General features: G+C 46.4%; 1 protein-coding gene across 1 annotated transcript in view; it reads right to left on the bottom strand.

Moving 5' to 3' along the window:
• Window positions 1–3,210: 3,210 nt before the first annotated feature.
• UST (uronyl 2-sulfotransferase) overlaps window positions 3,211–13,642 on the bottom strand; it is a 331,118-nt gene continuing 320,686 nt past the window's right edge. Inside the window, exons 8-9 of the mRNA XM_034990976.1 lie at window positions 4,389–4,472; window positions 3,211–3,372 (exon numbers count right to left, since the gene is read on the bottom strand). Of these exons, the coding sequence (XP_034846867.1) occupies window positions 4,390–4,472 (83 nt within the window). The 3' untranslated portion in view covers window positions 3,211–3,372; window position 4,389. The remainder of the gene's footprint in view (window positions 3,373–4,388; window positions 4,473–13,642) is intronic.

Here is a 13,642-nt window from a genome sequence, read left to right as displayed (position 1 = left end):
GGTTACTTTTTTCTTTGGTTAGGTTATTTTTTGCAGTGGTCCTGGGACTTCAGTCCAGGGTATCACATATCTCTGTGATATTTAGTTATATCATAACTTTAATTGAAGGTATAATAAATTATAAAAAATATGACCACTTAAAAATGGTTTTACATTAGACCTAAGAGGTGGCAAGGTGAGGATTATCCAAAATACAATAGAGGTTATATCCTTAGACTTTTTGGTGGATGTCACATTTCAAACTAGAGACCCCTTTTTCAAAGATTTCATGGAAAGAAGAGATTATGTGCTAAATGCCCAGTAATTATGTGAATCAGAGACAAATTCTCACCCTTCAGATGCTCTTCTAGCGCACTGTTAACGTTCTGGCTCTTTGAGAGAAACAGAATTGATAACGTGTCATCAAAATGACCCTTCTTTGCCATCAGGAGTTCAGTATTGCTGGGGGATTAGACTGGGGTGGGGGTTGGGCCCAGAGAGGGAGGGTTTAAGAGGTTGCTCCAGACCCCAAATAATTGTGTTGGTTCCCGAGCTGCCTGAGAAATACCCACATCAGTAGTAATAGGATTGGGTTCCACTGACTTTTCATCAGCTCATCCGATTGACTAGTACAGAGGTCCCCACTGGTGTGCCTAGACTTTGGTCCCTCAGTTCTTGGGCTGGCAGTGGGGCCGAAGATTCCAGAGCTTCTTGGGCTTTTGCTTCTGGCTTTGAGTCACCACACCTCTTTACCTTGTCCCCCAGTGTGTGGTTCAAATATGATCATATTCTCTGTGTACTGTGACACCAAAGAGGATGGGAAGCACTCTATTGGACCATATTCCCTCAAGTTAAGTTGTACAACCTACCCCAAAACTCTTCTAGACGAGCTTAGGTTTCACTGACTCCCCTTTTCAAAGGCTCAGTACACTGAATCTTCCCTTCTATTACATCTTCTTCTCCACAGTTTCCACATCACCTCATTTTTATAAATTTTGTAAATAGGTGTTGTAGAGAGAATCTTCATGCTTGCCTCCCTCAAGGCCAACCACTACCCACAGGAGAACTGCGAGACCTGGGGTAGACTTGGTTGGACTCAGAGGACAGGAAAGAACTGGGCATCGGGTAGCCATTGGCTGAGACATGGCAAAGACTTCTGTGAACACAGCAGTCCTGTTCTGCAGGTTGATGATGTTGCCTCGAGCCATAACACAAAGGGCAATAACCAGAGAGGTCATGGGGGCTCCTGACGCTGATCAGGAGTGAGTGACAGGCAAGAGGACCTGAGTTCATGGGACCTGCAGATTCCTACCTCCTCTTTTTTTGGTGGGGGGACAGACAACTAGGACCACTGTGGGCATCTTTGCTTGGTGGGAATCAGTTTGGGGGGGCAGGGACAGCCCACAGACCCTCTCTGCCCCAGTGCCATTTGCAAAAGGCACCGATGTGTTTTCTTCTCTTGCAAACACTCCAGTTCATTTGTTTCTGATGATTAAATCTAGGAACAAAAAAGAGAGATAACTACCAACATTAGTTTTGATGAGCACAGGATAACTGTGGCAAATGCCTGGAGCTGATGTGATTCCCCCCAGGAACAAAGCAATTTTAACCTTCAGCATTTTAACCTTATCTGCCTAACCTTAGTGCAGATCAAGATACGATTTCTCTTAGCTCTTATCAAATATCTAAACGAGCTGAGGGACCCCCTGTCACTGCCCTTCTGGATGTCAGCCCTCTGGGGTCCGCAGGGGTTGTATAGCCACCAGTGACCCTTGTTCTGGTCACTAATAGGCTCCCAGAAAATTCCTTCCAGTAGCACCGATCCCGGGTGTCCTGGCCTTATCTCAGGTGCCCTAGGATATGGTGTCTCTCTGTCTTCTCTCTTCCATCCCTGCCCACACTTGATGGGAGTAGCTAAGGAACTTAGAACAATCTGGAACTTTAGGACTCAGCACAGTGTGACTGGAAAGAGCACAGGTTTTGGAACCAGATTAACTCTTACGAGTCATATACGTAGTTGCCTTTTCTGAACCTGTCATCTACCAGACAGAAATTATAATAAGATCCATTTCCTAGGTTTTTCAGAGGCTTGGAAGAAAAATAGTGCCTAAAGCACCTAGCACAGAGCCTGGCACACTGTAGGCTTTCAATCAGGTCACGTTCCCATGTCATAGTTTCTCTGTGTCCTTGGCAGAACCTGGGGACTGAGGAGGAGAGAGAGAGAACAAGTGAGGGGTAACAGGGCTCTACCTAAGGTCCTTAAACCTGAAATCCCCTCAGAACTGACCCGGAGCCCACATCTGGAACCATCCACAAGGGGAACGGCTTCCAAGGAAGCTCCAGATTGGCCCCCTAAGAGCCTGAATCCACTGGAGTTAGCATTCACTGGCCAGCAGCAGGAAACACAGGGACCCATCCCAGTCAGCAGCCTGTCACGCAGACTGAATGGCCCCGTCTAGAACAGTGAGTAATAATCTAGACGCCCAGCGCAGCGTTAAACACCCTCCCTTCTAAGTAAGCAATTTACTTCCTGATAGGATCAACATTTTCACTTGAAAAGCCTTCCAGCTCCTTGAAAATAATCACTGGTAGCATAACATTTGGATAATACGGCAACATCCCAACGCTTTAGGCTAAACATTGAAGTGAGCACTTTTACGCTAGTGAACAACCAACCAGCACGCCAGCAAAGCAGGAAGAACGAAGAGCGGAAGACCCGGGGTTCTCTGGGGAGGGACAAATCCTGTCTCCTCCTGATCTCCCAGCCTGACCCAGGTCCCTGGACTGCAGCCGTTTGTTGCAGAAAGGGAGAGGCTGGGGTAAGGCGGGTGGCAGGGGGATCCGTTAGCAAGGGTGTGCAGGGAGGAATTAGGAGATCCACGAATTCTTCATCGTTGCATAGCTCTGGGCATCTGGGGGACCCCACTGCGTGCTTGTTGTGCTCCCAGCCTTGCTTCTGGGTGGCTGATGCTTGCCCGGAGCCCACCCCAGCCTTCCCTCCAACTGTTCTCACCTGCGCCTGGGCGGGTGCGCGGGCCGTGACAGCGCTGGAACCAGGAATGTGTTTGCTTTCATCCCCTTAGAACAGAGCTGGGGCCTATATTAAAACCCTTTGGAAATACTTAGGCTACTAGGAAGAGAAATGGGCAGCAAGGACTGTCAGAAACAATAAAAACACCAAACTCTGTTTTCAAACTGTGGTGGATAAGCCAAAAAGAAAACTGTTTTCAAATGTTCTGTGTTAAAACTCACAAAACTGACATTTAAAAGCTGTCATGGAAATCTCGATAATGAGTAGAGGCCATTCCTGTGCAGAAGGGGAAAGAATCCTCCGCGTTCAGGTGGAGAGATGGAGAGGGTCACAATCCTCGATGTCCACAGTGAAGCTCAGCCCTGGGGAAGGCTCAGAAAGGTCACTGTCTGAACTTCAGGCTGAAGCAATCAACACAAAGCAAAATGAACCACATCTGGGAGGAGTTCGGGGGCAGTGAGGCTGGTACCCGCCGCCCCCACCCCCTGCCCCCACCCCGCCTCCTGTCTCCATCAAGGAGGCTTTGCTCCCCAGTCTCCAGGATGGGGTTGCCCGAAATCAGAAGGGGGTGGGGGTCCAAGGAAGGGAGTTCAAAATCCTTCAAGTGTCAGCTCAGATACCACACCCCCTGTGGGGTCTTGATTGACCCCTCAAACACAATGCACCTCCTTTGGGTTCCTGTAGCACATAGGGGTCACCCTATGGAAACATCACACCCTTTGCTTCCTTTTCAGAATGAAATATTTTATTTTATTTTATTTTATTTATTTATTTATTTATTTTTTAATTCATGAGAGACAGAGCGAGAGAGAAAGGCAGAGGGAGAAGCAGGCTCCCAAGAGCAGGGAGCCCGATGCGGGACTCGATCCCAGGACCCTGGGATCATGACCTGAGCCGAAGGCAGACGCTTAACCATCTGAGCCACCCAGGTGCCCCAGAATGAAATATTTTAGAAAGTAAAAAATTTCAAATGAACACACGTGGGCACGTGGGCACACATGGGCACGAACACACACATTTAAGGGCCATCTGATGTAAACTGCCTGGCAAAGGTTTTGTGGTCTCTTACGGGCTGTAAGAGCCCACAACCTTGGAGACAGAGAGACTTGCCAGCATGGTAGGGCCACCTCCCAGGCGAGATCCACTTCCGGGGCCTCTCATGACAATGTCGCTGGCCTGGTCAGGAGTCTGTGCCTTTCCTCTAGGGATGCATGTTTTTTGAGCGTTTTTACACTTTTGAGCGGACGTGTAACCAGAAAATGCCAATGACCATTGTACACGGGCTCTCAGATTAAGCACGAGTGAAAATCAAATCCTGACTGGAGTCAGTAAAAGTTTCAAGTTGCAAAGGGATTATGACATTGGCCACGTAGCTGACCTCATTGAAAGATGTCACCAAGATGATAGTGCTGAGTTTGGAAGAGCACGGAATCTTCTATGCAAACATTCCGGTAATGGAGACCTGGGAGCACAGAACAGCCAGTGGTTAAAGAATGATCTGCCATGTGATCAGACCTCATTAGTGAATTCTGAGGCTTTATAAATAAGCATTTTTAGAAACAAGCATTTTCAATGTGCAAGTTTTCCATAGATGGTATGTTTGCTATTCGTGATAATGTGATGATCAAGTAGAAAACCAACATTTTTCAACCTACTAAAACATATCTCTAGCCCTTAGTTAATTTCTTAAAATTTCAGTGTAAATCTTTATACACTACTTGACACTCCCATGGCTCCCAAGCCAACACACTGGAAATCAGAACCCAGGCATACTGAAATTGCGTGTGCACACGTGTATGTCCTCACTGAGTGGCAAGCTCCTCAAAGCCAGCTCTAACCAATGAAACATAGGAGAAATCTGCTGGAGATTTCTAGACAAGTTTTGCTTTTTCTTTTCTTTTTTTTTTTAAAGATTTTATTTATTTATTTGACAGAGAGAGAAATAGCGAGAGCAGGAACACAAGCAGGGGGAGAGGGAGAGGGAGAAGCAGGCTCCCCGCAGAGCAGGGAGCCCGATGTGGGACTCGATCCCAGGACCCTGGGATCATGACCTGAGCCGAAGGCAGATGCTTAACGACTGAGCCACCCAGGCGCCCAAGTTTTGCTTTTTCAAACACAGGTCTTGTCCTTTCCTCCATGGCGCTTCCTGCTCTTTCTGCCAAGAATATAGTTATGACAACAGAACTGCAGCAAAAAATGTCAGAGGCCTCAGCCTTACCTCCCTGAGCCTCTCCACCAGCACCAGCAAGGGTGCCAATAAGGAAAATTAAACCTCCTGACTGGGGGAGACAGAGATTTTATGAATATCCCGTACTCATTTGCATAAATCCCTGGGCCAGATGGGCGTCTCAGGGAGCATGAGGTCACAAGTAATCTGATTGACTGGGCAGCTCTATCCCTCTGAATGAATGAGCACTTTGTCTTTGGGCTTATCCAGACGTTACTGATGAATTTAATTTGTTTGAATTGTCATCCGGGCTTGAGCATACCTGGGTACACCTGGCATTGTCGGTTTCCTAATACAATCTAGTTTTAAACATATTACTATCACTCTGAATGTAACAATATGCTCTTAGTTTTTCTTCCACAATATCCTGGCTGGGCTCCAATAGTCTTCCTGGAATTGAGCGCCAGTGAGAAGTGGTAAAACCAAGGCTTAGAGCCACACCCACCTGCTTAACCCAGCTCCGCAGCTCCCCAGCTAGAGACTTTGACCAAGCTACTTAAACACTCAGCTTTAGGTTCCACACCTGTCAAAAGACATCAGTAACCCCGACTTCACCAGACTGTCAGCAAAGAGCCTGTGTGTGTTATTTATCCCGTCGCATCCAATGCCCCTCTCTCCTCTTGCTGCTGATGCTAAATTGACTTGGAGCTTTTCCTGCTCTTTTCAGTCTGAACCAAATGAGGAATTACCCACTTTGAAACTCTCCCATACATCATTTCTGGTAGTGCCAGAACCTGAGATTGACTTGTCACTCGTCAAATGACTGAGTTTGGCACCTTTCCCTATTCTCCCTGAGTCCCTCCAAACTATCCCATATCTAGGTCACATCTGATGATTGTCATTGGTTAGCGTCCCTCATATTTGGAGAGTCTCCTAAGCTTCGGGCTCTGTTGTATTCATTGTTCTCTCTAGCCCTAAAACTGTTCTTGGTTTTACCTAATACATGCTCACAGATTTGAAGAATGAATAAATGAATACATGAGCTCCTTGAGCATTATATACATATTTGTAGTACAGAAGGATCCTAGTAAAGGGTTTTTGTGCATAAATTCTTAGCCGATGTTTGCGGTAGGAGAACATTCTAGCCCTAACTTCCCAGTTTTGGGGAATTCTCCCTAATTGCTATCAACTTCTTACCCCTTCCATCTCTCAGTGTTTTATAACTAGGACAGTACAGAAGCGCCCCAGAGTTATACAACCCTGTTACTGTGTTTTATAGTATCTCTGTTCTTCCCCAAACCTTCTCGCCACCAACCTACTCAAGGGAGGGAAACTGGGACCCTTATCAAAATAGCACTGGCTAATCACTGAAAACAAAACAAAAAATAAAACATCGATCCTGGCTCGTCAATTTGGTAACAGCAAGTTGTACGTGTAAGAGGTTACAATGGAATCCTGTGGTTACACATTTAATAATGGTGATAGCCACAACTGAAATTAATAAGTACTAGTATGTAACAGGCACTGTTCTAAACATTTCACTCATCACCTCTCTCCATAACCTAATGAGGCAGGTGGGATGATTATCCCCGTTTGTATTCCCTGAGATACACAGAGGTTAAGAAACTCACCTAACGTGACCGGTAACTGGTGAGGCTGGGATTTGAGTCAAGGCTATCTGATCCAGAACTGGAACTCTTAACCACTGAGCTATACCAAAATTTATTGTTACTTTGGGGAAAGAATCTGATGGCATTGGTCCAATCCAAAGAAGTCTCAGTTTTTGACTTACTGACTATAACTCCTGAAAGGACAGTTTCATGTCATGTCATTCCTCTCTCTCCCGATTGGATTGCAAAGATAAGGTCAAAGCAGAGTTCCACGTGGGCTTGCCTAGTCTTACTATGGCCTAGTCAGTACTTTTAAATTTCATTTAGAAGAACCTGTAATCTGGTTCCCACCCTTCCTCCTTCGCCGATTTCATAGAACGCATCTTGCTTGCGCAGAGAGCGAACCCCACCAGTCACGAGCCTACAGTGCTGTGTGCACGCTTGGGCCAGGAATGAAAATAACCCACCGTAGTAACAATCCGTCATTCTGTCCATCTGCTGCCCTAGAGGGATCTTAAAATAGTTTCAATTCACCTTTAAAATCCACTGCTCTGTGAAGGGCTTGTAACACTTGGCGGCCTGAGGAGCCTGCCTGCGAAACAGGGCTGGCATTTGGACTACGGTTGTCCAGCTGTAAGCCTCTTTGGAGGGAAACAAACCATCCATTCATCCAGCCGTCTTGAGATTCCCCCCCCCCCCCCCCCAGCCCTCCCAGCAGAGGTGGAGACTACCTGGAGGAATGGCATTCTGGGGTTCTGTTCTTTCTAACTGAGGCTTGATTTTTTTTTTTAAATTTTTAAATTTGTCTACTCTTTTTTTTTCCTCCCCTGTTAACCTTTTTCTGCCCCAACTCCCCAACCCTACAACTTTCTCCTTCTTTTAGCTTTCTTTTCTCCAGCCCTAAAGCTGGGGGATTGGGCATGAGTTGATGCTTAATTTTCCATCAGTTAATGGGGTGACCATATAATGGATCACCCAAACCGGGACCCCCTCGGAGGATGAAAAGAAGAGAGGTATTAATAATTAGAGTGGGAGTAATAGGAGCACACCGGGGCTTCCTGGGCAGGTGCAGACACGTGGCCACTGGCACTGTGACTCCGTCGCTCAGCACCGAGAGCGCGCTTCGATGCTCACCGCCCAGCAGCCGAGGGAAGAGCCTTGCCCGTTCTTGCTCTTGGCTCTACTGCCCAACTGTGGTCTAGGTCTTGAACAGAACGTGGTCGATGGGAATTAAAACAGGACAGATTGTTCTCTTTTCTGCTCACTGTATTTTCAGTCTATAATGATTCTTTTTTGTCTAGTTCTGGATTTTTTCCAAAAGGTCACATTCTCAGTATTCAAGTAGTGTAGCCTAGCAGGTCTCTGCTCTGAATCTGAAAGTTACGCTGTCAAATTCCAATCTCACGCAGATTTTTTTTGTCCCATTGTAGATCCTAATTAGGGTGGGAAACCGAGTTTAAAATAAACTTACGGTTTTGCTCCTTAAGTATTCTTTGGGATCGATGTTATCAGACTAAGACTAGCTTGCATGTGTAAAGAGTTTTGTATAATTGCACATATTCTCACTGGAGATCCCAGAGGTAGGCTGCAAGAGTTCAAAATTTTTTTCTGTACACAGAACATACCACTTTGCATTGGGATCAAATTCTGGCAAGTAGGAACAAAGGGGGCATGGAGAATTAAGCGCATGAAGCAGAGTCTGAATGCACACGCTTATGTTCTAGTTGAAGCATCAACATATAGAAGCATCATGCTACAGCTACCGTGTGCCCTTGGTTTTGTCTGTTTGTTGTTTGTGAATCAGCGTGCTCCAGTGGGTAGCAAACACTTCTGATTGTAACCAGTAGCCGCCCTTCCCCCACATCCTTGCCCCAGAGCCCACCTCTACTTCATAATGAAAAGACTGGCTTTCCCAGCTGCCCTTGCAGCCATGGGCATCCAAGGAAGTCTCCGTGAATTAAACCATAAAGGAAGTCTTCCCTTGAACTTCTGGAAAAACTCTTCCTCTTTGATAAAAGAGCCATGCAAGGGAAATCTTTGCCTCTGCCTTTTGGCTACAAACGGGGTGGTTGCAGTCTTCATGCCGGAGGGCCAAGCCTGTGGGCAAATGCCAACACACTGAAGGCAGCAGACGGAAGGATGGAGATCCCCTGGGTTGTTTTCCACCGCAGGAAGCCGCTAAAACCGTGTCGGAACTACCTACCTCTGGGCTTCTGGCTCTATGAAGAAATTATCTTTATGCGATAGTCTAAGCCACATTTAGCGCTCTGTTACTTACAGTTAAGAGCATCCTTTTTTTTAAAAAAAGATTTTATTTATTTATTTGAGAGAGAGTTAGCGAGAGCAGAAACACAAGCAGGGGGAGCGGGAGAGGGAGAAGCAATTCCCTGCTGAGCAGGGAGCCTGACCAGGGGCTCGATCCCAGGACCCTGGGATCATGACCCCAGATGAGGGCAGACGCTTAACGACTGAGCCACCCAGACGCCCCGGTTAAGAGCATCCTCGATGATTCAGCATTTAAATGGCATTGCCACAGTTCACTGTCACACTTCTCCCCCTTCCGTGGCAAACTTTTTGTTGTATTCCTTTCACTCTCTTGAAACTAAATATCTAGGTAATAAAACTGACTAATGCACATAATTTAAAAAAATCAATAGGATGCCCTGACTATAATATAAAGGAGAAATACTAAAAATAATTTTAAAGAAGAATATCCATGTAAATGGTAAATGTTTAGGCATCGCGACGCTAGAAGATGTGAGGAGGTGGTCAGGGCTTGCAAGTCTGGGTCGAATCACCGTGAATGTTGTAGCTCTCGTTGCAGCCTGCTGCAGGCGCACTGGGGACGCAAATCCCAGCAGAGGTGTAGATATTGGCATTGTGATATTTCAAAAGGTGAACAACTCTTGATAAAGTTCCAAACCAAACAGTGCACAATCTTACATGGACTTCAGCGGTAGCTGCATTCTCGAAAAATGCAGCGTACATTCAACCCACCCCATTACTTTGTGAGGGCATGTAACATGGAGTCAGGATCCAGGATCATAAGACAACAGCCATGTTTTCACCTACGTGATTATCTGATGGCACACTGGGAGGTGATGTGAGACTTTGGACAATTCTTTGCCGTGTGGCATTTGCCTGCACATCGCAAAAAAGTGATGGTGATCCCTAAATATTGTGAGAACCAAAAAACGCCCCCAAGAGTTTTCCAAGTGCCCTCCGGGGAGGTCCTGCAACATTCTCTCTTGCCACAGTGGACAGTGTATTGAGGTCCAACTGGTCTAGGGCAGGTGCCTGGCGGCACTCACCATGCACCAATGTCAGAAACACCCCTTAGTCCCTGCTCTGCAAGTCATAGGGATGCTCCTGTTTCTTTGGGGGTGGGTGTGGACAGGGGGAGAGAAAGTGCAGGAGCTCCTGGTGGATTGCTTAAGATAAGAACTCTTGCTGAATCTTGAGAGTCAACTCTTCACCCTTTCTCAGTATGGTGCACTTTTTCTCTGACCATTTATGGAGTCCCTGTTATGTGCAGGCAACAGTGGTTACTACTGGTAGACTCAGGACTGGCCAAGATTTCCCTCCTGCCCTCAGGCAGCTAGAAATCTAACGTAGAAATGGAGAAAAGTATCCAACTGAGATGGAGCAGATGTTCTCAGCCTGGGGTCCCAGGGATGTATTTCAACGGATCCTTTTTATCTCTAATTTCTTGAAATTGCAGGCAAGATTGCATGTATATCTGTGTGTGTGTGTGTGTGTGCATGCAAATTTTTTTCTGGGTAGAGGATTCACCATAGATTTAATCACATTCTCAGAGGACTCCAGCGCCCTGTGAAGGTTACAGTACTGGTAAGGCAGTGCCACCTTATTTGATGGGTCTGTTCTCAATGTCTCTTACTCAGATACTTCTCTCATGGAAATTCTACCAGTAGAGGTTCATTTCTTTTTTTTTTTTTTTTTAAGATTTTATTTATTTATTTTAGAGACAGAGCACAAGAGGGGGGAGCGGGAGCGGGAGAAGCAGACTCCCTGCTGAGCAGGGAGCCCGATGCGGGACTCGATCCTGGGACTCCAGGATCATGACCTGAGCCGAAGGCAGTTGCTTAACCAACCGAGCCACCCAGGCGCCCCTGGAGGTTCATTTCTAAGGAATGGATAGTTAGCATGGGTCTCTGTGGACATCCTCTTTCCAACAACATTCAGGGAATGTTCACTGAGGTTCTGCTGTGGGCAGGGCACTGAACTGAGGACCAATGGTCCAGCAGCAGACGGAATGGGGCTCTCAGGCGTGTGGCGGATGGGGATCAGGACCCAGATGCTAAGGCAGCAGAAGTGCAAGATCTTTTGGGAACATAGGGGTAACCTAACCCATTCCAGGGCAGTGGGGAAATTCTCAGGAGGAGATAATAAGCCATCCTGGGCTGCTAATTTCTGCCCCAATGTGAATATGCACAGTGGCCACCAGGCTGGTGTGAACAGAAGGTCCTTGTCACAAGGACACTGCCTTGGCTCTGTGGGCACAGGGAGGCAGCGTGGTAGAAAGGCTGAGTTGGGGTGGACAGCCTCCACCAGCGTCAGGCCTCAGTTGTCTCCGCTTTGTGTGGGTCAGTCACTGGCTGAACAGGTCAGACCTTGAAAGGATGACTCTGATAACATGACCTGCAATTGGGTGCATATTTCAAATTCCAGCTTATACGGACTATCGCTATTTGTTGCAAGAGTGTGTTTGGAAAGCAGACCGTGGACTATCTGGGATTGGAGAATGAGGGGGAGGGTGGTTTATAACTGAGAAACTATGTGCTGACTGGAACCATGTTGAAAGCAGTGTGGTTTCTATGGGGTTCATTCTGGAACTAGCACACGTCGTTCCAGAGGGAACAAGGCCTTTGCCGAAAAAGAAAACATACCTTGGTCAGGAAAACGCCAAACACTCTCCCTCTGCAGCTCCATGCAGTTCTCTCCACTGAGGGTTAACTTGTGCTGAGGCCATTTTGTCTTTGGAAACCCCAAAGTAGCAAAACACAGATCTTTTATGCTTTCCCCTCCTTTACTAAGAAGGAACAGGAATAATTGCCAATTCAGTAGGCTCCTTGCTCTTTTGTGCATTTTAAAGGCATTTGCTGTTTGGGATTTGGAAGAAAATCATGAGAAATGAGAATCTCTCGCTGCCTTGGCTGGAAGCAGGCTCATTGTTTGCAGAGAGAGCTGGTTTCCATGGTTTTGGACTATAGACAGCTGCATTTTTTTTTTAAGAGTAGTTTTTACTTGCAACTGGATCTAATAAATAGCCAAGGTAGTCCGCCTTCCAACAGCAAGAGGTCTTAAAGTTCTTTGAAAACACCCTCGTATGTTATCATTCACAACCCACAGTACAAGCTTTGCAGTTATTAAAACTCGTCCATTTCTCTCAGGATAGGCCCTGTTTGGCCCAAATTTCTGCTTTAATAAGAGCAGCCAATCCTGTTTCAGGCTCAGGGTCCTTGTCTTAAACTACAGGAGATTCAGGGAATGGTCTGGGAGAGGGGAGTAGGGCAGGAACCTGCAGTATTTGGGGCCAGGGGAGTGGCTGAGACTGGCTTGGCTATAAGGAGGCCAGGTGACTTCCCCTCCTCCCAACAGCCTGGAGCAGGGCCTGCCCCCACCCCCCACACACCCCAGGAGCTACATGGCACTTTTACCTTCTGTCCCTAAAACAAGACACAGGACACATTTTTGCTTCTTCTTCTTCTTCTTTTTTTTTAATGTCCTATAAAAAAGAGCAGTGTGCTAAAATGAGACAAAAGTCTTTATGTCTTATTGAGACACCGCCTTGGAACTAAGGAGGATCAGATAATGAATTGAACAATTTCCGTGACTCGTAGCTGTAGGAAAGCAACACACAGCAGCCCCAGGATGGCAAGCAGCAAGCTCAGCTCCGCGGACTGAACCTCAGCCTACGTCTGCCCGCCACATGAACCACACACGCCGACCACGTGGCCCGTTAGCAAACACCTCCGCTCCTTTTCATCAGGACTGAGCTATGTGGCTGCCATTAAAACTGTTGCCATACTTTTTTTTTTTTTTTTTTTGTAGGATGTTATGGTCTTTCTCGAATGTAGGGCAGTCGCTCTGTGTCATTTTTCACTTTGTTGGCTTTCTTATCATTTGACCCTTCTAGTCCTGTTGGCTTTTGTTTAGATCTCGCCTTCCCACCTGGCTTGTTAGTTCTTTGGGAGCAGAGAGCACTGGGTTTTTTTACTTTTCGGATGCATTCTGTTTCCCCACCTAGAATGATTCTGGGTGTCACACAGGAAACCATCTGGGCCTGTGTTGGACTGTCATTCAAATGGCATTTTGGTCCCGTGAGACTGGAGATGACCCTTTTCCGTGACCCATCCTAGGCATCGTGGTTGCTGAGGGTTAGGGGGTTTTTGAGGATCACTTAAACACAAATTTGCTGCCAAATGTATAAAATGCGGATTAGCTAAATTGGATAGATCTGCTAAAATGAGACTAATGGTGACTAAGAGTAGAGTTTGGGAAGTTGAAGGAGAGGATTCTACTTTAATCTGCAATGTAAGCATCCCAACATCTTATTTTTTGTAGCCTCTGCCTGTCCCCTTGGCAAGAAATAGATTTCTCCCCTATGTGGCTTGAGTTTTCTCATCTTGACTGAATAAACATTTGGCTCAGGATCCATTCTTTCTCTTCCTTGGGGACCAATCTGAGAATAATAATAATAATAATAATAATAATAATAAACATTTCCTTTCAAGTAACAGCACTAAACCTTTCAGGGCCAGGCGGATATAGTCAGAGAAGTTTGATTCGCACTCAGGAGAGTGTTCCTTGGTGGAAGGAGACGCTCAAGAGCGA

The sequence above is a fragment of the Mirounga leonina genome, unplaced genomic scaffold (genome assembly GCF_011800145.1).
Source record: "Mirounga leonina isolate KUSES-001 unplaced genomic scaffold, KU_Mleo_1.0 Mir_53, whole genome shotgun sequence".
Taxonomy (NCBI): Eukaryota; Metazoa; Chordata; class Mammalia; order Carnivora; family Phocidae; genus Mirounga; species Mirounga leonina.
The sequence above is the reverse complement of the archived record's forward strand: the minus strand, read 5'-3'. Positions and strand labels throughout refer to the sequence as shown.